We start from the raw sequence: 27,674 nt of genomic DNA on the forward strand, positions 1-27,674 counted from the left end.
CCGCCAAGTATAACAGATAACTTTTTTTTCAGATTTTCCGTATAATATAAAAGACAGAAAAATTAAAAAATATATCACTTTATTAGTTGAATCACAATAGAGATTAAATTACAGTGACAATAACTGATTAATATTAATTAAATTAGGTAAATAATGTGAAGACGTGCAGAGCAAACTAACAGACAATCACTCTGTTATTCCTCCTAGTGGATAAAACCTACTTTTCTATCCACATCTAACAATATCTTATTTCAACACCCAATTAAAAAACTAACGACATCGAGACAATAGTAAAAACATTTACACATTAGGAGTATATTTTCAATGAATTATGACCAATATAAAGTAAAATTTTTAACCAAGTATATTGTAAAAAATAACAAAATTCTAAAAATTCTGTAAATCCTGAGCAAACTGTCCCAATTCTGTTTTACAGAACTGTAAGTGATGTTACAATATAATAATAACAATAAATTATTTTTTTGTTAACATTATGCACCAGATTCAATTTATAATTAAGTTGTATATTCATATTCATATCTTATATATTTTGAATCTTGAAAAAATGGAAAATGGCAAGTTTATCATTCTAAAGAACTGAAGAAGAGGTAAGATTTTCATGATTGCTCAACTTTAATGACACTAACTAAAAATAATAAAAAAAATATTCGTAATTCACTGGTATGATAATTTAATAAACAAAACACTATTATAATTAAATCCCCTGCAATACTACTACTACTATTTCAAACGTGTAGCTGTTAACAACATTTAACATTTTCATATTATTGTTGACAAATTAATAATACCTTAGCGGCACAACATCTATACGAGATTTTATAAACCATACAATAAGGGTCGCCGCACACGGGTCACACGCGACAGCCACAAACGCCGGCACAAGAAGCAAGAAGGGGCCACAAAAGTAGCTGAAGCGCGCGACAGCCACTTGTGGCCAGTGGTCGACACTTGCGGTCGGTGGCTGCTACTTTTCGACAGTAACAGTTTAACTGAGATAAGGGAGAAAGGGGTGCGAAACCGCACGAATGGCGGATAGCGGCGTTTAGTGGCCGATGCGGGCCACAAGAAGCGAGCAGCGACGAATGTAGCGTGTGGGGCCACCGGCGTCAACCGTGTGCGGCGAGTCCATATAAAATGTATCAAACTACAGGAAATATGCCGGTAGCAGCGTTTTGTGGTTGTGGCCGGTGGCCCGTGTGAAGGAGCCCTAAGCTTTCATCTAACTTGAAAGCTATTTGAACTTCTTCAATAAAATTATTTGATCTTACTACAAAGGCAAATATACTTTCCCATGAGGGTTTTTTAATAGTTAGTGGTATGGATAATACTTTGCATAAAAGTTGAATTTTAAAAGCAAAACATGATCTCTGCCATACAATTGTTGTTGTCAAGGATTTTTCCATTTTAGAGCATCTGTATTAATTCTTGTTTTCTAAAAAAATAGATACTTTTAAAATAATTTTTTATAAGTTCAATCTTATAATTTGTAGGAATGAATATCGAATTTATTATAATTCACAACTACTAGCCTACAACTCACTAAATTAGGCTTAGCACAGACGATGGAAAATAATAATAACCAGAACGCGAAGAAGTTTGTACTATGTAAGTAATCATCTGAGGTATTCTCTAACTTAGTGACTTAAAAAGATAACGCTTGGAGCAGTTCCAAGTTACTTTGACTTTATTCATGTGTTTTCATTTAATGATACAAATACACACAATATTAATATGAACAAAAGCCAAAGGGCCAGTTTCACAACTTTTTGAGAAGTGTTGGAAAATCTAAACGTATGTTTTTTCACTTTTTTACTTTATGTCAAATGACAAAGACAAAACTTTTGAATAAGCTGTCAAAAGGTAGTAAAACTGGTTTATTTCTTGAAACTGATTTAGTAAATATCCGAAAAGTTAAATTGTCTTTATGGTAATAGTCCTATCTATATCAAAGCTTGATGTTCAAAAAGTTTCAGTTCAAAAGCTTAATCAGATTTTGATTTTAGAAGTAGCAATACTGTATTTTGTTTTAACTTACGCAGATATATTGTCGTCTGTGCTGGGCCTTATGGACATTAATTTTCCATAAATAATTCCTATTATCTGTGCTAAAAATATCATTTATTACAATCTATTTACTAATTGTTTTAATTTATGTAACAAACCAAGTGAATTTAAGTATTTCTTCGTGAAAATGTTTTATAAAGTCAAACTGTTCAGTTTCCTGTAACTTTTATAGAAAAGGCTTGAAAATGTTCAACTTTTCCTATAAATTAATAATTAAATGTACAAAATCAATTAATATTTTTCTTAGAACTTTAATTCAAATATCATATTTATTAATTAACCATAAGAAAAATACCGAGTTGACCAAAATAACAGCAAGATTCGGAAGTGTGTTACCATAATTTAACAAAACAAAAGTTTTTACTAGAACATGTTTCAGATACTGTACTTATGTAACTAAAAATTAAATGTTAATTTGTTTGAAGGTGACCCTTCAATTAGGTAGTTGGAAGGTTTTATTCACGGACCATTATTTAACTAGATATCGCACAATGCATTGCACCTGTTTGCTGCGTTTTTCCAGATTGCTGTACTTTAAAATCCGTTTTATAATGAATATTTATAACGAATTTTAATTAAAATTTAATACAATGTAATGTAAAATCACATTGAATTAGCAAAAGTTTTATACAGTTGGATTTCATATTATTCCATCTATGCAAAAAGCGGAACAACAAAAATGGAACAATGGCGTCTAGAAAAGCATATAAATGTGGTACCTAACGAATTAGTTACCTTTCCACGTATTATACTGATGCAATTTCAAATTAAAGTTGTCAAGAGGTATAGACGAACTAGGATACTCTTATAAAAAAAAAAACAGTTACAAGGGATAGAGAAAAAAATTTGCAAGCTTCGGCAGGCAATATCTAGTTAAACACAAATCCGTGATTTTATTCGTGTATCTAGTAGTGCTATAGCGGGGTAACTTAGCTGCAGCAGGAGGCAGGGTTGGGGTCCTTGCCGGAGCGCTTGGTGATGTTGAGCCGGGTGAACTCCTCCGCCACAGTGGGGTGGATGCCCACCGTGTTCACCAGCTGTTCCATTGTTATGCCGCATCTGGAATGTACAATCTCGTTAGTTCTAATCTACACTGTGGCATAGTGGTGTTTAAAAACTTGATAATATGTGTAACGTGTTAGGTGTTTTATACACAGACGATAAATATCGAATAATTTCCATGCAACAAGTATTTTTTAGTGTAGGTACTTTATTTATTAAATACTAGAGTAGGCCAACAACTTTGTCTGCGTGAAATTCAGTTTAAACCCCGCGAGAACTATGGATTAATCCAGGATAAGAAGTAGCCTATATGTTGCTCAATAACCTCCTCTATCTTCCAAAGTCCTATTAAAAGGACATGAGCAAAAATGGACCTCATCATTCGTTCGTAACAGTAATAAAAAAATATGTAGTAAATTAAGCATTAAATTAGAAGTATAATTCGATAGTTTTCATTTCTGTACCAGATGGGAAAGGTGCCTAAAATATTTTTCTAAGTTACGTACAAACCTCAATGCTCTATCATAGCAGAAACGAAACGTTTTTTACTGTCACAGACAAACCACAGATAATAACTTTTGACACCACTAAGTATAAAAAGGTAGAAAAAATTATAAAAAAAAAGGAATATACATCACTACATAGTATAAAACAAGATTGCTGTTGCTATCTGTCCGTCTCTATGTATGCCATCTTTAAAACTACGCAACAGATTTTGATGCGGTTTTTTTAAATAGATAAATTGCTTCGGGGGGAAGGTTTATATGTATAATATAAAACATTTTCACGTGAAACAAACATATTGTGACAATTTGTTCTATTGCTTACATTTTTTTATTTATTTTTTAATGTATATACCACCGTATGATTTTATTTATGCTCAAAAAGCTAGAACCCAAAACCTAAAACCGACAAAGAAAAAAATATGAGTGACGGTCTGTCTGTGGTACTTACTACTAGCGACATTTTGTGTTGTGTTTGATAACTCCTAAGTCCTACTCATAGTCTCGTAAGCAGTTTCGCACCGGTTACGCATTGATAGTTTTGTGGATTATTTTATTTGACCCTTCGCTTGTTTCAATTTCAATTTCAAAGCCTTTATTATTCCTTACATTATTACATTAAACAAGTTTTTCAATTAATAAGCTTGATTTTTTTCTATGTTAGTATATTGTTAGTGTATCTGTTTTAAGTTTAGTATGTTAGTGAGTTAGTCTTATTTCTAATTAATAAAATCTATTTAACTAGTAAGGACCCCTCATTGGGTATAGGCCTCCTCCAGCCGATACCATTCAGTTCTATTATTTGCCACCGTGAGCCAATTTTTGCCTGCTAATTGGACGATATCGTCGGACCAGCGCGACTTTGGTCTGCCTACTTTTCTTTTTCCTGCTGGACCAGGCCACGTGGTAGTTTTTATTGTCCATCGATCGTCTGTTAGCCTCGAGACATGTCCAGCCCACTTAAACTTAAGCTTCAAGGCATGTTTCAATGCGTCAGTTAATTTCGTCTTCTGTCTGATCTCTTTACTTTTTATTTTATATATTTTTCTTATATTAAGTATGCTCCTCTCCATCGCCCTCTGGCATGTTACGATTTTGTTATTTATATTTTTGGTGTGGACCCATGTTTGGCTGGCGTAGGTTAGACAAGGGAGGATACATGTATCAAATACTGTTCTTTTAAGTTTGAGTGGATAAGATCCTTTCATGATTTCTCTGTGAGCCCAATATTTGTTCCAACTAGTAGTAATTCGTCTCTCTACTTCTTCTTCTGCACTCCTAATGTTGAATGAAATTTGTTTACCGAGATAAATGTAGGAATCCACGTATTCCACTACTGTACCGTTTAACATAATTGCATTTTTTGTACTATTGGTCATTATTTTGGTTTTGTTTAAGTTCATTTCTAGTCCAACTTTCCTGCTCTCTGTGTCTAGAGTGTTGATCATTTTTGCGAGTTTATCACTGTGCTCTGCAAAGAGAGCGATGTCGTCAGCAAATCGCAGGTGACTCAGGCATTTTCCAGAAATGTTAATTCCCTCATTTTTCCAGTCTAACTGGTCGAAAACATTTGCTAAAACTGCGACAAATAATTTTGGGGATATTGGATCGCCTTGTCTTACCCCTCTACGAATATATATTTCTTCTCCACAGTGTTCTAACTTTATTCTGCTTTTACTATTAATGTAGACGTTTTTCAATATTTCAATGTATTGTTTGTTTATCTTACAATTAGTTAGGGCTTTCCAAATCGAAAGGTGGGATATACTATCGAATGCTTTTGTATAGTCTATGAAGCCAATGTATAGCGGTTTGTTGAACTCTCTATATTTCTCGATAAGTTGTTCCATCACATGTAAATGGTCAACTGTGCTATATCCTGTTCTAAACCCAGCCTGTTCTACAGGTTGCAAGCTATCAATTTGTGGACCAATTCTACTCACAAGGATTGATGTAAATAATTTGTAAATGTTTGAGAGAAGACTTATTGGTCGATAGTTTGATACTTGTAGGGGGTCTCCTTTTTTGTATAAAAGAATGATTTCCGAAGTAGACCATTGATTTGGTACTTGTCCGGTATTTATAATTATATTAAATAATAATGTTAACGGAGCAGCTAGTAATAACGCTGCAATTTTTATAATTTCATTTTGAATGTTGTCCGGTCCTGCACTTTTACCTGTCTTGAGATTTTTAATATGTTTGAGTGTTTCAATTTCATTTATTGGTACAATTTCGTCTGTTTCTTGGTATTCTATTTCTTGAAATGTGTTATTTTGTTCATCGGGTACTTTGGAGTACAAGTCTTTATAAAACTTTGTAGCACAGTCCAGTAAATTTGACCTACTATTCAATATTTGATTACCAGAACTCAGGGCTGGAATCCAATTTTTATACGTTTTTAATTCGTGTTTCGCTCTTTTGTAACTTCTGTGTTTCGACAGATTTCGTTCTATAACACGTTTTCTATGATTCTCATAATCCTTTCTTATTGTTCTATTTGTAATTTTGAATAGATAGCTTAGTTCCTTTCTCGTCTCTTTATCTTTATGTTCACGTTTTAAAAGCTCGGAGCGTCTTTCAATAAGCTTCTTGGTTTCGCCGCTTAGAATGCTTGTTTTTTGTTTATTTTTGTTTAATTGAGATTCCAGACTTGTTTTTATTATACTTTCTAGGGCATCATAAAAGGTCTGTACACTGATATTTGGGTTATTAGAGATAGTCTCTTCCAATTCATTTAGATGTTTCTTTAAGTTTCTTAAATAAGTATCGACTTCATGTTCATCACATCACTTCGCTTGTTTACTTTAAAGTTATTTCATTTTATATTACTGTAACCGCAAAGTCTGCAAAATAACTGTGGTTTGTTGCGTCTACATCATGTCCATTATGTGGTACGGTATGAAAGACATAGAAGTGAAAACATAATGCTACCGGCTTCTTGTTTGGATAATAATTATGTTAATAGTATAAAACTAATAAATAGTAATAAAAACGCTTTTATTTTATATTATATTCATGGAAACACATCTATCAAGTAAAAAAAGTTACAGAAAGTATTTTGAACAAATTAAATAATGACTTTTCACTTAACCTACAAAACCTAAAATATTAAATGAAACAAAATCCCCAAGTGCTGCACCAGTATGAGTTTTAGTTATCAGTAGTAATTATCTGAGCCTTCAAAATGAAGCATGTTTCGATCTTGTTCAGGTCAGGCCCAAGCCTGTATGGGATCGTGTTCATCTCCTTTCTTCAGCCGTTTAGATATTAGCCCAGATAAACAAACAAACAGGCAGACTTACAGACTTTAGTGTCGTGTAAATAACTATGAGCACTTAAGAAAAAAATTATAACGCTAAATCGCATGGCGGTATCTCTTTGCCGGTAAAGTAGTAACTAGCCACCAGTCAGACCTGGAATAATTAAGGAAACCTCAATCGGCCCAGCTGGGGATCGAACCCAGGACTTCCGCGCATACCACTGCGCCCATACCCATTTTAGTCTAACAGACGGCGGGCGGAGTTCAAACCCACGATCTCCCGGAGTCCTAATACCTAATCGTTCGTCATAATCATCCGTCAACCATGTTGCTGTTGAGGCGTTTTAAAGTAAAAGCAATGGTATACTAACTTGACAGCGGCCGCGAAGCCCTGTATGACCTCCCCGGCGACGGGCCCCACGAAGTGGAGCCCCAGGATCTTCTGCGGCGCCTCGCGCAGCGCCACCGCCTTCAGGTAGCAGTTGCGGATGTTGCGCTGCGGGATGAAGAACTCCGTGGGCTTGTAGAACGCGTGGTACACCTCCAGATTGTCCGCCCCGTACCTGTCACGTACATACATAGAGTTAATAGTTTTATATTCACAACATGGGCTTCTAATGGTAGCTCAGATGCACCAAACGATGCAGAGTGATAGACAACTGTTGGAAATAGTAGTCTGAGACGGATATGACGTCGCTCGATCTCGTGTTGGCTTGTGCCGACGCTATGTGGCGCGACTTGTTTCGTGAGGAGTAGGGATTTAGAGACGGGTAGCGATCAGTTGGCGGGAACGACTTAAGACTTACAATATAACGCACTCGTCATCTGGTCGACTTCAGTGTGGCGTTCGAGCCGTCCACATTACTTGTGTAATTCTTTATGGGTTACTTGGGATAGGCGGGGAGAGAGACTTGAGTGGAAAAGGGGAGTGTTGGTTAACTATCAAAGTCGTCTTTAACCCTACACACAACATACACAAGTGCGTGACTCCACTCAAGGTCATTCTCTGCCAGGCGAGTCACTGCCTGCACCGCCTCCCCCCCCCCCTCGCTAAGCGAGTCACAGGCGGCTCATATCGTCATTTTGAGGACCCTGGAGGTCTTTTTATCAGAACCAGTAGGCGTCTATTCATTACCGTACCTTTTGCTCCCGTCACTCTTAATACCCCGCACCCTTGTATCGCGCTAAAGAGGACTTTAATAAAATTGTAAACAAAACCCACCTCTGCGTGGCCTGCTCCTCGCTGAGGCCGACGCAGCCGTACTCCAGCGGCGTGAAGACGGTGGTGGCCACGTTGTCGTAGTCCATGAGCTGCGAGGCGCCGCCGAACATGCGGCGCGCGAGCAGGCGGCCGGCGTGGATGGCGACGGGCGTGAGCTCGGGCCGGCCCTCCAGCACGTCGCCCACCGCGTAGATGTGCGGCACGTTTGTCTGCTCTGTCTCCGCTACCACTTTGCCGTTCTCTGATAGTACCTGCGTAAACAAAATTGGTGATTGGTTGCTTGTTTCAAACCTGCTACCTAATACCTCGGGGTGCGGCTCGATAAAAGCCTCAACTACAAAAAACACCTTGAAGAGGTCGCCAAAAAATCCCAAAACCTGGTCGAGGCACTGCACAAACTGATGCCAACAAGAGGGGGACCCAGAGCGAGCAAGAGGAGGGTACTGGCTTCGGTAGCTCACTCAGTTATTCTCTACGGAGCGCCGATCTACGAAAATGCCATGAGAGTCGAACTGTATCGAAAAAAATTAGAGGCAGTACAGAGGCGGATGGCAATAGGCATAACTGGAGCATATAGAACTATCTCCACAGACGCAGTACTTGTTTTAGCCGGTCTTGTCCCTATAGACAAACTAATTAGAGAACGCGCGCAATCTTTTCTGGATAAAGAATCGAGTTCACATGAACTACGAGAAAAGAACCTGACGGAATGGGGAACAGAATGGTCCGCGGGCGGAAAAGGAACGTGGACGAGGGAGCTAATTAAAGATTTAAAAAGCTGGCATCAGAGGAATCATGGAGAGATGGACCGATGGCTCACGCAGGCTCTGAGCGGTCACGGAGTGTTCAACACCTACCTCTTCGCAATAGGGAAATCTCCCTCCGAAAATTGCTACTTCTGTGGAAAAGAGGACACTCCGCGAGATGCCATATTCGAATGCCCTGCCTGTGATGATCTGAGAGGGGCGACACATGGGGTAGATAACCACGTAGACTCCGGCAGCCCTGCTACCTTCCAAATCACGGTACAAACTCCATAATTGGCTACTATACTTTGGCTGATACAGCGGTCAAGCAAGTTTATCTCTCATACAAAAGCTTTAAAAAAGGAAAGGGTTATAAAGTGTTACATACATTAACGCCCGCCGCTTTGAGGTTGAGTTGTTCAGTGAGCGCATACCGTCCTGTGGCCAGAAGCACTGTGTCGAAAATGTCTTCGCCTCTGAAACACACAAACAGACTTTCACAATATCTGTAAATACTATATATACAGGATGCTCGGGAGGGATTTCCCATTACTTCAAGGTGAAATGAAATTTATTGCTAATATAAATCTCTTTACATTGGTGCTGAGGAATCTTATTTAAGTTTGAAAAACTTGTATCTCAGGATCCTCGCTCTTCCTACTTGAATTAGGTATTAACGATACCACTTATAGGAACCTATCTGCATGGCTAATATTTTATTAACTGCGAAAAAAAATTATGTTTTATTACAAAGTAATTCCAATTATACCGACTTTCCATGTAACACACGTTTAGGTAACAAAGCGACAACGTCGCATTTTAAAATGAAAATACGTCATGATTATAAGGATGCGTATGAGGAACACATTTAATGATCTATTTACAGAAGAAATATTATTTACTCATTTTTGAACACTTTTTGAACAATTTGAATTATTTTATTTTAAAGAATATAACCCTAGAGTTACTCTCGAGCACCCTGTATAAGAAAGTTTGCATATCTGCCACTCAATCACAGCTTAAATATTGAAAAGACAGGTAGATCAAAGTCTGGAATGGTTTATGCTATATTTTATCCCTGTATGGTGGTAGTAATATTAGTCAACTTATCAATTGTTTATAATAAGAGTGAAATACTTTTCTTCAATTAATGGCTTTTCAGTATTTTTCATTTTAAATCGACTTCAAAAAAAGGAGGAGGTTCTCAATTGGACGCGTAAGTTTTTTTGTTTGTTATAGTAACTTCGTCATTTGTAAACCAATTTTGATTAATTTTTTTCACAAATAAATACTGAAACATATTTAACATAATATATCTGTGGTTTGCACACTATAGGATTCCCTGTATTATGGTAATCACTTTCTTCCTCAGTTATTTAGACTGTATATCTTCCTCAAACAAAAGGAAGATATACAGTCTAAATTTCTTTTGTTTTTTTTTTAAGAAATTAAATATCACGTATCTCAAACGGTGAAGGAAAACATCGTGAGGAAACCTGCATACCTGAGAATATTCTTAATTTTCTGCGTGAGTGAAGTCTGCAAACCGCATTGGGCCAGCGTGGTGGACAATTGGCCTAACCCCTCTCATTCTGAGAGGAGACTCGAGCTCAGCAGTGAGCCGAATATGGGTTGATGATAATAATAATAATAATACAGTCTAAAAGGTGTGTGACAAACAAAATTAAATAATATTACCAACTTATAGTCAATATTTTAATTAGTTTTTGGCAGACTAAATAAAAGCCATAAAAATAATAAAAAAACTAACTGTTCCTTAGTCTCCGTGTTCAGCCAGCGAGCTCTGAGCTGGCCGGTCTCCAGCTTCTCCACCGACACGGGGATGCAGCGATGGTGGAACTTGACGCCCTTCTCCTCCATCTCGCTGGTGATCATGCCCGCCATCTGCTGGTCGAAGCCGCGCAGGGGCACTGAGCGCACCAGCACCGTCGACGAGTAGCCCAGCGAGTTGAGGAAACCGGCGCACTCCAGACCGATGTCTGTTCAGACAATAAATGGGTTGTAGACAACTCTTGTCTAGCCGACAATATTTCCCCAAAATTTAACATGTGATGAATTTTTTTAGTTGATTGTAATTGAATGCCAATTTCTCTAGTTGGCGTAAAACCATTAATCCTAATGACTGTTACTTACTGTAAGAATGCTCTAGCACCTCTTTAGGAGGGCATAATGGCTTACTGAACTGACTACGTAAAGAAGACTGGTAAAAAAAGAACTTTCTCAAAACGTGTCATAAATCAACCACATTATCTGCGTGTATTCCAATTGTAAATCAACTTCTGTAGTTTCCCAAAATTTCCCATAAATTTTATTGATTCTTAAATAATTAATGTAGCAATGGAATTTAAGGGGCGTTGTTGAAATGAAAATAAAAATCAAAAATGAGACTACTTTAAATCTAAATAATAATAAATTTAAATCTATATTTCAAGGTCATCTAATTGTACTTACATCCAGCACCAACAACCAGGGTCTTGCCAGGAGGATTGCTCAAACTGAAGATATCGTCGCTGCTTATACAATACTCCTTCGCCCCGGGAATATCTGGATAATGGGGCCTACCGCCGACTGCGATAACAATATTTTTGGCCGTCAACTCTTTCTGACTTCCATTCTTTAATGTCGCTATTATCGTGTGTGGATCCTTAAATGATCCTAAACCGTTGATGTACTCGATCTTCTTCTCCCTGAGGTCAACTCTGGTCACCCAGTTGACGGATTTGATGTGGTTTTGTACAGCTTCTGTTAACGAAGACCAGTTTATTTTGACCTGATCTACTGAAGGTACTTGCCAACCGTACGCCACCGCTTCCTGAAATGAAATAGGATAAACTCATTATATTGACATACAAGAAGATATACCACAAGTTCTAGTGGACTACTTTTTATTTACGTCTAAAAACTACAGCAGAATCTTGCAAGGCACATTTTGTTAGAAACACATCCTGTTCTACACCCTTAAACCCTACATAAGCTTAACATCTAAACCTAAGCGTAAGTAAATTCTTCTATTTACATCAACAACCATATATTTCATGCCTTCATTCAATCTACTCAATTTTTGGCAGTGTTTGGGTCGTATATAAGATACTTCCTATATGAAAAAATGTACTAGAGACTAAAGATTTTGGTTAATAATAAATTTAACTCCGGTTTTTTTAAATGTCGAACAAGGATTGTTAAATAAACAACGCTGCAATTTTCGTACAACTTTGGTAGATTGTATATAATCGAGCAAATACTTAAATAAGTCGAAGTAATTTAAAGAAAGTTTCGTTGAAGTTTTTCTAATATACGAAACAAAACCCGCCGGGATTTCATCCGACCCAATTCAATTTCCATGTAAAAGAAATAATTAATTTGGGAGACGATTAATCGTCAATCGTTTTTAAAGGAGTTTTTCGTTTATTCGTTGTACGGATATACGTCTTTTATCAAGCGGCGTAGCAAATTGAACTTATGCGTCACGTTTTCAGACATGGCAACGCGAAAGGCCAAGGTTACAGAACCATTATAATTCGGAGGCTAAACTTCGCTGTACGGGCAAATCTTTAGCATTCGCTCGATCGGAAATTGAAGATTTGTTTGAGGATATAAAGGATAAGATTTATAAAACCAGCAATTGAATGTTACCTTAATTAAAATGGATCAAAAAGCTTGTTCGTGTATAAAAGTTACGCTATCGCTCGGGAACAGTACTTACTTTTTTCTCAATGATAGTTTTGGTTTTATCTGCTTGGACGCGTAACAATCATACGAACATTTATTTCTAACTATACTCGTAATTATTTATGTTATGTGGAGAAGTTATTGTGGGTATCAGTGTTGGTAAAAATAAGAGGGTATTTGATGACTTGAGCTCAGTTGTTTGTTAGGCAGCATAGACACCGTCACACTGCCAGTCGCGTTAGTGATTTTGTGCAATAATGTTTTGTGTTGTAATTACTGTTTATCATAAATTGTTTGGTGTGGGATTAGACAACATATCGGGCAGGGAAGGGGAGTGTTAATGCATTCTGAAAGGATCCTTTAAACCTACTCCCCCAAGGTCACAAGTCCTAGGACCTGCTCGAGGTATTTCATCTACCACAAAATGATGGTATATATAGCACTGTCGTTGCTACCCGTCACGTCATACTACCCATTCTGAAGTTATAAATTATGTAACTCACGACTAACTGACGTTTAACTGCCTCGTTGGTCCAGTTGTCAGCCTATGTGGATGTGGTTTTGGATAATCCTGGATTCGAATCCGACAATGACATACTGAGCTTTTCCTTTGAAATTGTTATATTGAAATTGTTATATTGTAAGAGTACACAACGTAATTCAGATTATACCTAATAGAAATGTTTAATTAAAACATAATATTGTTTCATATCGTAGATAGGCATCATATACATTCAATATGTCAATTATCCGTTTGCCGCATGAGGTAATACGATATACATTACATATAATTGTAAATATATACATATAGCCGTAAGTACGTAGCTGTCGGTTTCTGATAGCATCGCTGTAATGAGACCAACACGTTTATGGCCACACAATCGATATAAGGTTATGAATTTATGAATATTTTATAAATTACCTACCGCACTTAGTACAAAAATCGATTTTTACCATGAAGCCTTTCAAAACATGTATCGAATTATGATTTTCTTGAATGAAAAGAACCGAAAGTAAAGTACCGATTTAAAGTCTCAAGAAAATACACACTTAAGAGGGCGGACTAACATCCCTCTGGGTCTAGGATTCGATCCCGTACACATGAGATTCTCTCTTAGTTTGAGAGGAGAGAGGAATATTGGAATATTTAACAAATATGGATAAAATGATGAAGACATTTCAAATATGACAGTTTTTACACTAACTATCCCCTCCCTTTATGCTTTTACACATTTATACGAGTAAATATGTCGCTAAGAAGGATATTCTGGATGGAAATTTTTCAAGGCAACCCATTGGAAACATACTTATATTATAAACAGGAAAGATTATTTGTTTGCATTGAATAGGCTCAGAAACTACTGAACCGATTTGAAAAATTCTTTCACTGATGGGAAGCTACGCTATCCCCGAGTGCTATATATAAATTTAATCCCCGTATTCCTACGGGAACGGGAACTACGCGAGTATAACCGTGTGGCGTCTGCTAGTTTAATATAAAAAAAAACTATTCAACCGGGAAACAGGTTATAAATAGGAGATCTAAGACCATGTCAATCACTTAATACAAATGATGTGTGTAATAGACACACTTGTGAGGCAATTATTAGTTAGGTATTGTTATGTATCAATCATTATCTAAGTAGGTAGTGCAACACGCGTTACACAAGATGCAGTAGGTACTTCAATGATCATCGTCATGATGATAACTGTGTTGTGAATTATCACACGAGAGTTCGACGATAACAAAACAGATACCTACTGATTACCTACTGAGTGACGAGTTGTCATCGGTCAGAAGACCTACTGACACAATTCCCTGAGTGACGAGTGGTCATCCACTTTTATAGCAAACTAACGGACGTCCGCGACTTCATCCGCCCGTACACATTAATCCAGACCTCCCGACGATATGCGCGGTGGATTTACAAAACGGAGGTCCTGGATTCGATTTCCGACTAGGCCGATTGAGGTTTTTTTATTTGGTTACCACCCTACCGGCACAGACGTAGCGCCTAACTATTTACCGCTCCGGTACGATGTCGTGTAGAAACCGATAGGAGTGTGGATTTTCATCCTCCTCCTAACAAGTTAGCCCGCGACCATCTTAGATTGCATCATCACTTACCATCAGGTGAGATTGCAGTCAAGGGCAACTTCTCTTTATTGAAACTGGTACAGTAGTACCGCCTTCAGTTTGTTTAACTAAAAGTCACGTTCAGTACTTATTACCATATCTATAACAATTAGTATAATACCCGCTAACCGCTCCGTACGTATAGATTTTTAGGGTTCTGTAGTCAACAAAAAAGGCCGGGAAAAGACGTGGCAAAATGCCACACACGCAGAGCTGCCAACATCGACTCGGGCCGAAGGGCTTAAAAAAAAATAAGAATGGAGCGTATTTTTACTGTCTCTAAGGCCCAGTTCGGACTACTTTTAGTATTTTATTCGAGTACGAACAATTTTTGGGCGGTAAATTCAAAAATTTACTACTACTCGACTAAAATACTAAAGTAGTCCGAACCAGCCTTAAGGGCGTCTATTGGGAAACTCGGACCTCGGCCCTCGGTTATTGGAGATGAGACGATTGGAATTTGTAGTCAGACTGACATTAGAGTCGTGGTTGGAACCCACATCCGGATGCCCTGAGAAAAAAATGTGTACACTGTGTGTGTTGAAATTTGGAATGGACATAGATTTTACTCTGGATTAATACATAGGCTACTTTCATCTCGGAATAATCCATGGTTCCCGAGGGATTGGTGAAAAACTAAATTACACGCGGACGAAGACGCTGACGTCAGCTAGTATTACCTATTTCTTAAACACAATAGAATCTGACCTAAATCTGCTAAGTATTGCATTGTCGTGGCTCATGTAGTTCATTGTTCCATGAATAAAGGTTACATAAGAGCGGAATTATTCTTTTAACATGTTAAACACACGCCATGTATTAACGACCTACACAAATTATTATCATAATACAATCGTGTACTTACATATTTTACATTTATTTCTATTTCATACTGTATTTCTATTAGAAAATAATATTCTTATCATAATATAGATAAACAGAAACGTTAGAACGTCTGAGATATCAATTTTAATGCAGCCGCGACAAACCCTATCCTAACATCGTGATTATAATAACAAATGTCGATAAATTTCATTGCCATTCCTAGAAAAACAATCCTTCAGTTTGTATGTACCTAGCTACCTAGTTCCTACTTTACGTAAATAAAAGTCAAATGTCTCGCAAATATTCAAGAATCCTTTCTTTTTCGTGTTTCTTTTGGTTTAATGTTTGAGTTAGTGAAAAATTAAAATTAAGCCGTCTAATTTGTATGACTATCCACGAATCGAGGGTTTATCCCTTTTATTATTGTATACCTCTAAGAAATATAGTCCAGCCCCGTAAACTATAGATTAACCGTTAGAACTACTGAGATTTAGGACGAGCGTTAACGATTTAATTGACATACTTGCTTGTCAAACTTGACTTTTTCATTAAGCTACCTACGTTCGTTCGATGGACGTTGGGGTCCCAAGGTGCTGGAATGGCGACCCCGCGTCGGAAAGCGCAGTGTTGGCCGACCCCCCACTAGATGGACCGAGGATATCAAGCGGCTTGCAGGGAGCCGCTGGATGCTGGCGGCTCGAGATCGTTGTGCTTGGATGTCCATGCAAGAGGCCTATGTCCAGCAGTGGACGTCTATCGGCTGATAAGGTAAGGTAAGGTAAGGTATGTTTGACAAACATGTTTGATTTGAGAAAATGTTTGTTTGTAGCGGTTCCTTAATAAAAATGATTGGTAGTTGGCGTCATAAAAATATAATATAAAATGTCTACCCACTTTACACAGTCCAGGGGAATTCAGGAACGGGATCGAGGGATAGGATTTTCCAGGTTTCAAAGCACTTACCGAAGCCTACAAAAATAGTATAAATAATTGTAAATCAACCAAAAATATCAACGAATCAAACATTATATAAATAACCGCTATTTCAAATATTGGGCAAAAAAGTCACAACATGTCATTCAATAAACCTGCCTAACAACTAATAGTCCAAATGAAACTAAATTTTTATTATTTTGGAAAAAGAATCAGCAAAAAAGATTAAAAGATTAAAATAAGAAAATTGCAGCGTTGCCTTCAACTAATTCAATGTGTATTCAATTCATTTACTGCTCAGTAAACTTTAATTAGATTAATTCCCCTGATAGCAGGTAGGCATTAAAAACTATGTTAGCAATAAGCGAATAGCTATATTTAAATTGATGCTAGGTAAAACCTTATTATTTCCTTCCAAGTCAAACCACCATACAATTAATACAATTACTAAATATAAGAGAATATTATAAATAAAGTTTTGTAAAAACCCTCCCATAATGGTTTAACTTAAATGATGCCAGAAATTCTTTAATTGTATTAGAAAAACACAGAATATTATCTCCAGATTTACTGTTAGCAAAATCTTCAAAATCAAAAGAATTATATTCCTAAAATCAGCTTATCATTAAAGAAGAATTTAAAAACTACAACACACCCAAACACACACATACTATAACATCTCGTTTGCATTTGAGATTTAAAAACTATTTAAAATTACACAATACAAATAAAAAAAATTAACTCACGTGTATCGCCTCTCCAAGCAAGGCAGCTTGATGCATCAACTTCTTGGGTATACATCCAACGTTGACACACGTTCCACCGAGGCCCCATTTGGTGCCCTGCGGCGAGGGTGTGACAAAGTCTAACACTGCGACCTTCGCGCCCTGGTTGATGGCCTCCTTGGCGCAGGCCAGGCCTCCCGACCCACCTCCCAGCACCGCCAGATCATAGTCATACGTCCCATCTACAATGTGCATGTCATACCGAATGAAATATAGTGCATTTAGTGTTAGTGGTGGAAATATGCAACATGTTGAGAAAGCGTTTTTTAGCCTTTTATTCTGTGCTATATAATTTAGAGAAAAGTTGAAGGTATGAGTACCCTAAAAAAACCATTTGTTGCTGATATACTATTATACATATAAGCCTCTGAGGGGTGGTGGTTACATCCCCGCCCGTTGGTCTATTGTAGTACCCACTCCTAGCACAGTCTTACCCGACTAGTTGGAGGGGAATGTGAATATTGGTCATATTATAAAAAAAAAATGGCAAATATTCTTTTAAAAAAAAATTATTTGCTGAAGATAGCCTAAAAGTGAAAAAAGCAAGATCCTTTGAAAAATTTTAAGTCATTATTGTTCTTTTGCTAACAAAAAGAATATAGGTATTTAGAGTATACTATTTTATGTTATTTATTCAAATAATATGTTTTTAAAATAAAACTTCAAAATGTTTCCAAATTCATATTTCCCAAGCATGAGCATGACTTTCAGATCTGGTGACAACACAAAGCAACTAAGATATTATATGAGTCATAAATTATAATATTATGTATTATCTTATTAATTTAATTGTAAACGATTATATTAACACATCAGCATAATTTTTCATTCATCATCATCATTATCAGCTTATGAGCCCAACAAGGCCAGACCCCTTATAGGAGAGGGTTTAGAGGGAAGACCAACCACACTGCTCTGAGCTGTCAGGCTTAGACTTAGCTTAAAGTCGGACCGTTCAGTACTTGTGTTTCTAACAGGTTGTGATTGGATGAGTGATGTAACACAAGAGAGAGGGAGAAATAAACGAGACAACTGTATTTCTGTCACATTCGCACAATCTGTCAGAAACACAAATTGTCTGGGCAGACAGACTTTAGTGGTTGGCAGGCTTAGCATGATAATATTAAATTCTTTAAAGACCACAATCAGATATTGATGATAGCGACTAAGACATACAGCTTAATGTGGTCTATAAGACACAGAGAGTAATGTAACACTACCAAGAAAATCTCAATTTTGTCCAACCCCGGACTCAAACCCAGGATCTCTTGATCCAAAGCCACATAGGCTAACCACTAGACCAGCAAAGCAGTTAAATTTTCACTAACATAAACCCATGAACATGATTGTCTAACTGATGATGATGATTATCTTTATTTCCCTTTCATATCTATATTATAAGCTGCTAAGTGCTAAGCTGCAATTTCACCAGATGGTAAGTAATAATGCATTCAAAAGTGGTACGTTGCCAATGTGGGATAGTTTGGTAATCCTACAATCTACATGTTACCTCCAGTCTAAACCAGAAAAGTGTCACATCATATTTACAATTGCATTAGAGAAATCATCATCACTTGGATTTATAAAAGTAAATATACTAGTGATCTGTCATTTATTATCAGGTTAACCAAAACACATACTTAACACTAATTGTTTGCTTGCTTGAATAATTAGAATGAATTTTTCATAGTAAATTAAATATGTAAGAAATTGTAAATATTTTCAAGTAAAGTCTGCCTGTTTGTAGAGGTTTTAAAATGAGTTTGGGAGACAGTCTACTAAGAAGACTATTTTTTTATAAAAAAAAGGAATCAATGCTACTTGGAAATTTTAGGGAAATTGATTATCATACAATTTTCAACTTAATATTTACAAAGGCAAATGCATAAAATCCATAATAGACAGCAACCAACCAGACTAACAAATATATGGATGGTATGGATGCATTACCAGCTTGTGTTAAAGCTTTTACGAGTACAGTGCACCATTTGAAGGTAGATTACATTGACCAGCAGAACAACACAACCCCATGTAGAAATAGATATTTTATTGTACCTTCATCACAAACAGACTCAGTTAAAGGGTCTACCAACTTGGCTTTACGTCCACAACACATCCAGCCACCTGGTGTTGTCACCAATGAAAATAATTGTAATTAAAATGAATAATTATTTAATGCAAAATAGTGGTCTAGACTGAGATATAATTTAGTTTTATGCAAGTCTTACAGCTGGATCAGTCTTAGCATTGTAGCAAAGTTCTGTAACAATTTTTTACAACTCGACAGTAAAATCTTTGAATTGGACACTATCACTCTCTATCTATAATAACAATATAACTTCAATCTATAAGTAAGATTAGACATTTAAAGATGAATTTGAGACACTGTTGAATTATAAAATATTGTCAAAGAATAGTGCTAGAGAAATCAATTTGAAGATGAATTTAGGGGAGGCACTTAGGGATGTTTGTAAGGTCCAAAACAGCAAGCAACATATTTTTTAATTAACATCAAGATTCTTTTTTTCATTTCTATGTTGTTTGATTTAATAATTCAATAAAAGACATCCTACTAAGAAAACAATTAACACCATTAGGTTTCATGTTATTGATTGAACAGGACCTTCTAGGTAGCTTATTATAAGTATTTGTAATCAAACTGTTTGATAAATGATTACCTATTACTTGTCTATGAAATTCAAGGGGACATATTTTATAATAAAAAATCAAATAACAGTTTAATTAAATTACTTTAGCATATTGAAAGCTTTTTTAAGCATTCCCTGATTCTTATTGCTTCTGCAGACATCTAAAATACTCTTATTAACATCAACATAAAAGCAGCTTTCTTAACATTAACATAATAAACATCTTAATGGAACCTCAGAGGTGGCACTGGAAGAAGAGAGGGTTTAGAAAAATGCAGAAGCATGGCTTGGTAAGGCCCAAAGGCAGAAGAGGAACAGAGGGAAGAAACAACCTTCATTGAAATCTGAAGGTGCAGTTGTATGATTGTGTGCTAAAGCAAATTGGTACACCTCTTAGTCTGTAAGTAATAGTTTTACATAACTTATGTAAGACTTTTTGGTGTCCCACCGTGGCCTTTGTGTCCATGAGGATTTCCCCATATTAAAATGTTGAATTGGTGTTTTATATTAAATAAATCATAACATATGCAGAGTAAACATTAAAAACATGGTTATTGTAACTATTGTCCTTCAATACTTAATGTAATCTTGAGGTTTTGTTAATCTATGAATAAATCTTATCTGCCAACTAAATTACTGCTTAAGGCCAATAGATACTGTTGCGTAATAAATATCTTACTGAAATAATTATAATTATACTATGTATGTATGTAATTGCTTGACTTCTTGTTGAAAAAATTGCCTAAGGTATTTTTAGGGTTAGATAAAATGTATTCAGCTTTAAGTTGGAGGCCTTGATTTTGAATAGGGTAAATCAAAGAGGCCTAGCAATGGGAAAATACGAGGATAATTGCTACTTACTACACTGACTATTCTAGACTTCGTAAAGTTAGGTTATGTTTAAAAAAAGTAACTTCTAACATTGCAATACCATTTTTACGACAAAAACTTACTGGCAAATGTGCGCCTCGATAACACAATCAAACACTCAGTTCTTTTGAGCGGTTTCACAAAATTACTTAATTTACGAAAATTATTAAAAAGTGTCATTTTGACGTGAAAGAAGTGAAACTGACAGAGACAGAAAAACCTCTACTCGTGGACTTTACGTGCCTAGTGTTTTAGAGTAAAACTTGTGCAAGATCTAGGATTTTCACAATGAAATCTGTATTAATCACTGGAGCGAATAGAGGCTTGGGACTGGGTATGGTGAAGTACCTCACTAAGCACAACAAGGCCGAAAATATATTCGCTACTTGTCGAACTACTTCCGAGGTACGGTATATTATTCATTTTCAAAAGTAGATTCTTCAAACTTACCTATTGGTGCCATTTTAACTTAAACTTCACTGAATTCACAATTTCACACACTATGATGCCGTCTATTCGACACCGATTCAATTAAAAAATGCGAGCCAGACTTGCCGTCGCGATTAATAAGTCGCCTTTTAATACTGTGGGAAAGAGATGGTCATGGGTCGAGAACTCAAATCGAATCGAGCAGACTATAGCATGACATGACATCGGTGACGTCATTGATGACGTATCTCTCCTTACTAGATCCGGGCGATGACGATGCAAATCGAAACCGACGAAGTCGATAGTCGAAACTCGAAATGTCTGCATTGTCCATTTTTCACTTTTAATTTACTTTAAAATCTAACTCTCACTAAAACTATTTATTTAATAAAATAAAACTATATATCAAAATTCTGCTTATTTACAGGAGTTACAAAATATTGCACAGGCGCACAAAACTCTTCACATTTTCAATTTAGGTATACCCTCTTTAATTTGAAAATATTTTTGTAAATTGTAATCCACGATTTTTAACGATACAGCTTAATTTTCAGATGTTACAAATAGCGAAAATTATGTAAATTTATCATCGTTGATCTCAAAAGTTATGGGGAGTCAAGGTTTGAATTTGCTTATAAATAACGCTGGAGTTACCACAAAATTCACAAAATTAAGTCTAGTAAAAACAGAACAATTACTGGAAAATCTTACTGTAAACACGATCGCGCCAATAATGCTGACCAAGGTAAAAAATAACTCCCGTTATGGGCCACACTGCAATAAATACAATTCTTTTGTTTGCTACGTAGAACATTTTCTTCGAGAATGAAGCGTATCTAACATTACACATTTCGACCATAACGAGTCTAATATTTTCCATTAAATTATTACTCAGTAGACCGGTTAAAAATATTTTATGCGTTATGCAAATTATTAGTTACTATTTTTGGAATATTTGGCTAGTAGTAGCAGTTGGTTATATACTTTCTGACCAGATGGAAAATGACGACGCAGTCTAAGATATAGGTAATTGGTTTTTAAGAGGTATTATGAATAGCTAAACTATGATTCGCTTGAAGGAACTACGTAACGGTTCGGCCGTTTGATCACCAGACCAGGCTTGAGCCAATAAATAATAAAAATATCTATAATATCTATGAACATCTAGCTTGAACTGACTTTCACCGGGCTATCTTATTTTGTGATTTAATGGTAGCACCAGGAAACTGCACCAGAAGAATTTAGTCACGCTTTAAAATCATTTTAACTTGAAGTTCCTCCATTCAGGAATAAATGATTTATTGATAAAAGTATTTAATGAAGGTGGAAGGTGATTTGTGTTCTGTTAATCTAGGCACTTGTTCCGCTTTTAAAACAAGCAGCTGAATTGAACCAAGATAAACCCGTCAGTGCTAACAGAGCAGCCGTTATAAATATGAGTTCTATACTTGGATCTATTGCCCAAAACGACCAAGGAGGTTTCTATCCTTACAGATGTTCCAAGGTTTAAATTTTTATTATATTTATATATTCAAAAAGATTTGTATTTATTTTAAAATAATAAAGTAATAACAATAATCTTGTTTACTCAAAATTATATAATGTATCATTATTATAAATTACATTTTACACGCCTAAGTAAAAAATATAATAAAAATATCTAATTATTTTACAGGCCGCACTAAATGCAGCAACAAAATCTATGAGTATTGATCTAAAAAAAGATCAAATACTTGTTGCTTCAATGCATCCAGGTTGGGTGAAAACTGATATGGGTGGTAAAAACGCTACCCTAGATGTAGAAACCAGCGTTAGTGGCATATTCAATACCGTGGAAAAACTCAGAGAACCAGATAGTGGTAAATTCTTGCAATATGATGGAACTGAACTACCATGGTAACTAAATGAAAGCAAATTCTCTAAATTATTGATGTACGCATTAGTCAAATAAACGGTTTCAGATATTTGAAATAAAAAACATTACCAAAGCCTATTTAATTAGTTTTATTTAAATCCGGCTAAGTACGTGTCAGGCCACGCTTAGTTCCGTAGATCAAAATATCACTTTAAACCCTTCTTTAATGTACAAAAATACCGAGAACTATACCCACATAGAAGATAAAAAGTCATCCTCACTTTGCATGTACCGAAAGAACCCCAAAAAAAAAATCAAATTTTATTTTTATCATTTATACTACAGACGTATATAACATACATACCTAAGCAAAATTTCAGCTTTCTAGTTCTAATAGACTGAGTAATCATACTGACAACTTTATCTAATAAATTGACAACGGAATTTATATGCAATTTTCATTTTCCGAGCTATATATAAATGGCAATTGCTTAACTGTTATACTTTTCCTTCTAATTTCATTATATTATATCCCACTTCTGTGAATTTTTCAAGTATCCATAAACGACCGTTTAGCAGGTAGAGGGAGGAGGGGGTGGTGACACTAGATTCTTAGAAAAATTAGCTCTTAATATTTTACAAACGGATCCCTAAATCGAAAAATAGTGGTAGAAGATGCCTCGTATTTATTATTATTTTTTTATTTATCTAACGATACTCCTTATTCTGAGATAAGTTAGTAATAAAAAAAGCATTCCCACTTAAATGTAGGGGAGGTACTTACCCTATTCATATTCATATTTATATATAACCCGAAGGTTCCGGCTTTTTAAATTTTTAGTAAGTAGTAAAAATCTCTGCGCTAAACCGCGGACAGACGGACGAACGGATGGACATGGCGAAACAATAAAGCTTCCTTGTGGACTACGGAACTACGAACGACGAACTAAAATAAAAGGGAGGTACCTACAGTAAGTAACAAATAAAATTATCTTCTGTACATACGAGTACCATAACGATAATGTCTTGAGCTTAGTTCGGACTACTTTAGTATTTTAGTCGAGTACGAACGATTTTTGATTTACCGCCCAAAAATCTTTCGTACTCAACTAAAGGTTTTGACGGTCTCCGTGGTGCAGTAGTATGCGCGGTGGATTTACAAAACGGAGGTCCTGGGTTCGATCCGCGGCTAAACAGATTGAAATTATCTTAATTGGTCCAGGTCTCGCTGGTGGGAGGCTTCGGCCCTGGCTAGTTACCACCCTACCGGCAAAGACGACCGCCAAGCGATTTAGCGTTCCGGTACGATGCCGTGTAGAAACCGAAAGGGGTGTGGATTTCATCCTCCTCCTAACAAGAAAGTCCGTAGTCAAGGGCTAACTTGTAAAGAATAAAAAATAAAAAAAATACTCAAGTAGTCCGAACTAGGCCTATGTTACAAAATACGACTACAGCAGGCTGTAGTCGATTGATAATAAAATTGGTGCGTGTATAAAGTACAACTAGTCGAACAAATTTTGCAGAATGCACACTGCGTGCCATAGAGTAAATTAATAACTGCACCACAGTCTGACTGCACAGTCCTCCATAAGAATATGAACATTAAAATGCCGAAGCCGGAACATATTTTTATTTGTTTACAGTCCAGTTAAAAGATAATAATCTAAGTAACACGAAAAGACCTACACTAAACTCAAGTTTTAGACTACTAGACTAGACTATAAAATCTATAGATACTATTTTTTAAATACAAAAGTAAGTCTGTCTGTCTGTTTGTTACCTTTTCACGGCTAATCGGCTGAACCGATCAACATGAATTTTGGTTTATTGGTAAATGCAACCTTGGAGCAAAACCTTGGACCCTAAAGTAAAAATATAAGGAGGTGAAATAGGGTTCAACCCCTATTTCACCTATGGAAAGTCCTTCATTTTTAGAGTTACAGCTTTTAAAATTTGTACATAAATTATAAAAATAATGTGATCAAGAATTTTGAAAAATTCAACCAGTGGTGGAATGGTCTCTTATTTATTTTAAATTACTATTTATTATTCATAAAATGTTTTTCCAAATTAATTACAATTATTAGGTGATTATTAGGAGGTTAGGCGTTTTATACCCTCAGTTTGTTAGTAAACAGTAGGATACCTACATACCTACCTGTAGGCAAAAGCCGATCCAGCAATATTGCCGCCCTTTACATACCTACACCAAAACACTTTATTTTTATTATTCTATTGTTCGAGTAGTATAGTATTTTAGCCTAATTTGTTGTGTAAAAACTACAAATAAGTCTGCTGGGGAATAAGTAAATTTTGTCGCACTTCATTTTTGTCGCCCCTCAGTTTTGCCGCTCTGAGCAATGTCCCCGCTTGAAGTAAATAGGAGTATGTACTTACTTACCATCACAATGGCTTACCAGGAACTGAGGCTCGGTGTAATTTTGTTTGGAAAACGTTTTCTTGTCTATATCTCTATCTTTCTTCTTTCCTTGAAACCAATTTAAATTTCTTGTATATTGATTGTAATAGAACTTGGAATTCCAAAATGTATTCTCTTACGAAGAAACTAGAGCTTTAATCGAAGATAATATCTAGACATATACTAAAACTGTAACGGTTATATAGTACCATATTTTGAAAATTTTAGTTAGAGAGCAATATATAATCGATATTGATGTCATTTTTTTTAAATTTTCGTCTGTCCGGCCGTGTTTTCTGTGACCGGGCATCACGCTGAAACTACTGAATGAATTAATATGAAACTTGGCACGATTTGAGACCATAATACGGAGAAGGTTATAGGATACTTTTTGTCATACCTCCGTCCCCAATTTATTACAGAACAGCGAGACGCCGTGAAAATGGCATCTTTTTGTTGTCGAAATCCAGTCTACCTATCCGCACGAAACGTTTTGCGTCAACGTTCCTTATAAGAACTGCTAAGGTATGGAAAGCCCTTTCGGCATCTGTGTTTCCTGACAATTTGTGCACCTTCAAGGCAAGAGTGAATAGGCATCTTCTAGGCAAACGCGCTTCATCTTAGACCTCATCGTTGCTTTCCATAAGGCTTGATTGTAGTCAAGCGTAAGCCCATACCTACTAGGTAGGTACATGAAAAAAAACGTTTCGTTAAATAGCTTTAGCTTTATATTAAAAACAGCTATTCTGAATGTTATACAGATCTAACTCCAATAGAAATCATAAGGGCCAGCTGATCAAATAACGCACTAGTCGTGCCACAAAACAAACTGCTTTATTAGAGCCTGTCAGGGCCAGATCTTTGTAGTTTTATAAAAGCAGAAAGTTTACTAGCTCACGCTCCTTTACTTTCAATAGGTAGATATGGAAGGCACTATGCAATTTTTACCACAGTGGCTTTATGAATTCAAAGATTTTAAAGGTCTAATCTCTAATTCTCAGAATAATCTGAGAATTAGACCTTAGACAAAAGCCAAAAAAAGGCTCTTCGTGGTAACAAAACTTCGAACTCAAAGTTAAGGGTTCCTGACGATAGATGGTTTGAAATTTTGAAACCTGGTACTTTTCAAAGCCACCATGGAACTATTTACAAAGTCCATAGTTAGTGGTAGACCTACTAACCAGCGCTAGGACTAAGGGCTGAAAATACATGCTACCTATACCTGTGTAACCTAATTATTATAATTTTAAGTTGAGACACTCTCTAAACAACCTTTTTTTAAAAAAAAAAACAACAACCTAATTGAATATAATATAACTTGTGAGACATATTGTAATTTCATGTGATGGCCAATTTGTTTTTTAAAATGTAAAAGATTTTTAATATTAACTAGCGGACGCCCGCGACTTCGTCCGCGTGAAAGTCGTTGTAAACTTTCAACTACCCCTACCCTAACCAACCTCTACCCTACCCCTACCCTACCCTATCCCAACCCTACCCCTACCCTACCACTACCCTACCCCTACCCTACCCCTACCCTACCCCTACCCTACCCCTACCCTACCCCTACCCTACCCTACCCTACCCTACCCTACCCCTACCCTACCCCTACCCTACCCTACCCTACCCTACCCCTACCCTACCCCTACCCTACCCTACCCTACCCTACCCCTACCCTACTCATTAAGGCTGCACTTCTTTATTTATTCCTCCCACCGCGAGTCGCGTCGAGCGCGGCAACCGTTACACAAAAATAATCCTTACAGCATGAATTAGTATTCACGCGCGATGGCTTAGCGTATTTCGTGTATAACTTTGGTGTTTCTTTACCGATTTTTATGATTCTTTTTTTATTGAATAGGTAATAATGTTAACTTTCTTATTAGGGATGACTGATGAGTGTTATAAACATAAGAGTAGACAAATATAATTAGAAAGCTCCGAACTGCTAAGCTATCGGGAGTTACACGTGTTATTGTGATCAACCATAAAAGATAGACATATATATGCTGTTGTGTTTTTATAGATAATTTTAAGGAGAACATTTCCGTCATACATGATTTCTATGTAGCTTTAACCATTAAGGCTGTACACGCGACGGAATCTTAAAAAATTGAGTAACTTCTCCCGTTTTCTCAACATTTCTCTTCACTGCTCTGCTCCTATTGATGGTAGCGTAATGAAAAGTATACTATAACCTGCCCAGGAGTATGTTGAATAATTATACCAAGTTTCGTTAAAATCCGTCCAGTAGTTTTTGTTT

At 36.3% G+C, this 27,674-nt stretch overlaps 2 protein-coding genes across 5 annotated transcripts; one reads left to right on the plus strand and one right to left on the minus strand.

Annotated features, from left to right (window-relative positions):
- Window positions 1-62: 62 nt before the first annotated feature.
- On the minus strand, window positions 63-21,319 carry LOC112054266 (thioredoxin reductase 1, mitochondrial). Of its 4 annotated transcripts, none has more exons than XM_024093969.2 (9): window positions 21,159-21,186; window positions 19,246-19,314; window positions 17,152-17,372; window positions 11,293-11,653; window positions 10,592-10,820; window positions 9,209-9,296; window positions 8,075-8,325; window positions 7,224-7,415; window positions 63-3,144 (listed from the first exon to the last, which is right to left on the minus strand). In XM_024093969.2, the coding sequence occupies exons 1-9, from the start codon at window positions 21,169-21,171 to the stop codon at window positions 3,015-3,017; spliced, it is 1,554 nt and encodes a 517-aa protein (XP_023949737.2). In that variant the 5' UTR covers window positions 21,172-21,186; the 3' UTR covers window positions 63-3,014. The 4 variants fall into 4 exon arrangements, with proteins under 4 accessions (XP_023949737.2, XP_052737437.1, XP_023949738.2 ...); XM_052881477.1 differs by lacking the exon at window positions 21,159-21,186 and adding an exon at window positions 20,792-20,898; XM_024093970.2 differs by lacking the exon at window positions 19,246-19,314 and having other exon boundaries at window positions 21,159-21,319.
- Window positions 20,981-23,130, plus strand: LOC112054267 (C-factor). The gene is made up of 5 exons (XM_024093971.2): window positions 20,981-21,113; window positions 21,565-21,616; window positions 21,692-21,882; window positions 22,492-22,641; window positions 22,813-23,130. Exons 1-5 carry the CDS (start codon window positions 20,997-20,999, stop codon window positions 23,035-23,037), a joined length of 735 nt encoding a protein of 244 aa, XP_023949739.1. The 5' UTR covers window positions 20,981-20,996; the 3' UTR covers window positions 23,038-23,130.
- The last annotated feature ends 4,544 nt before the right edge of the window (window positions 23,131-27,674 follow it).

The sequence above is a fragment of the Bicyclus anynana genome, chromosome 5 (genome assembly GCF_947172395.1).
Source record: "Bicyclus anynana chromosome 5, ilBicAnyn1.1, whole genome shotgun sequence".
NCBI classification, from domain to species: domain Eukaryota; kingdom Metazoa; phylum Arthropoda; class Insecta; order Lepidoptera; family Nymphalidae; genus Bicyclus; species Bicyclus anynana.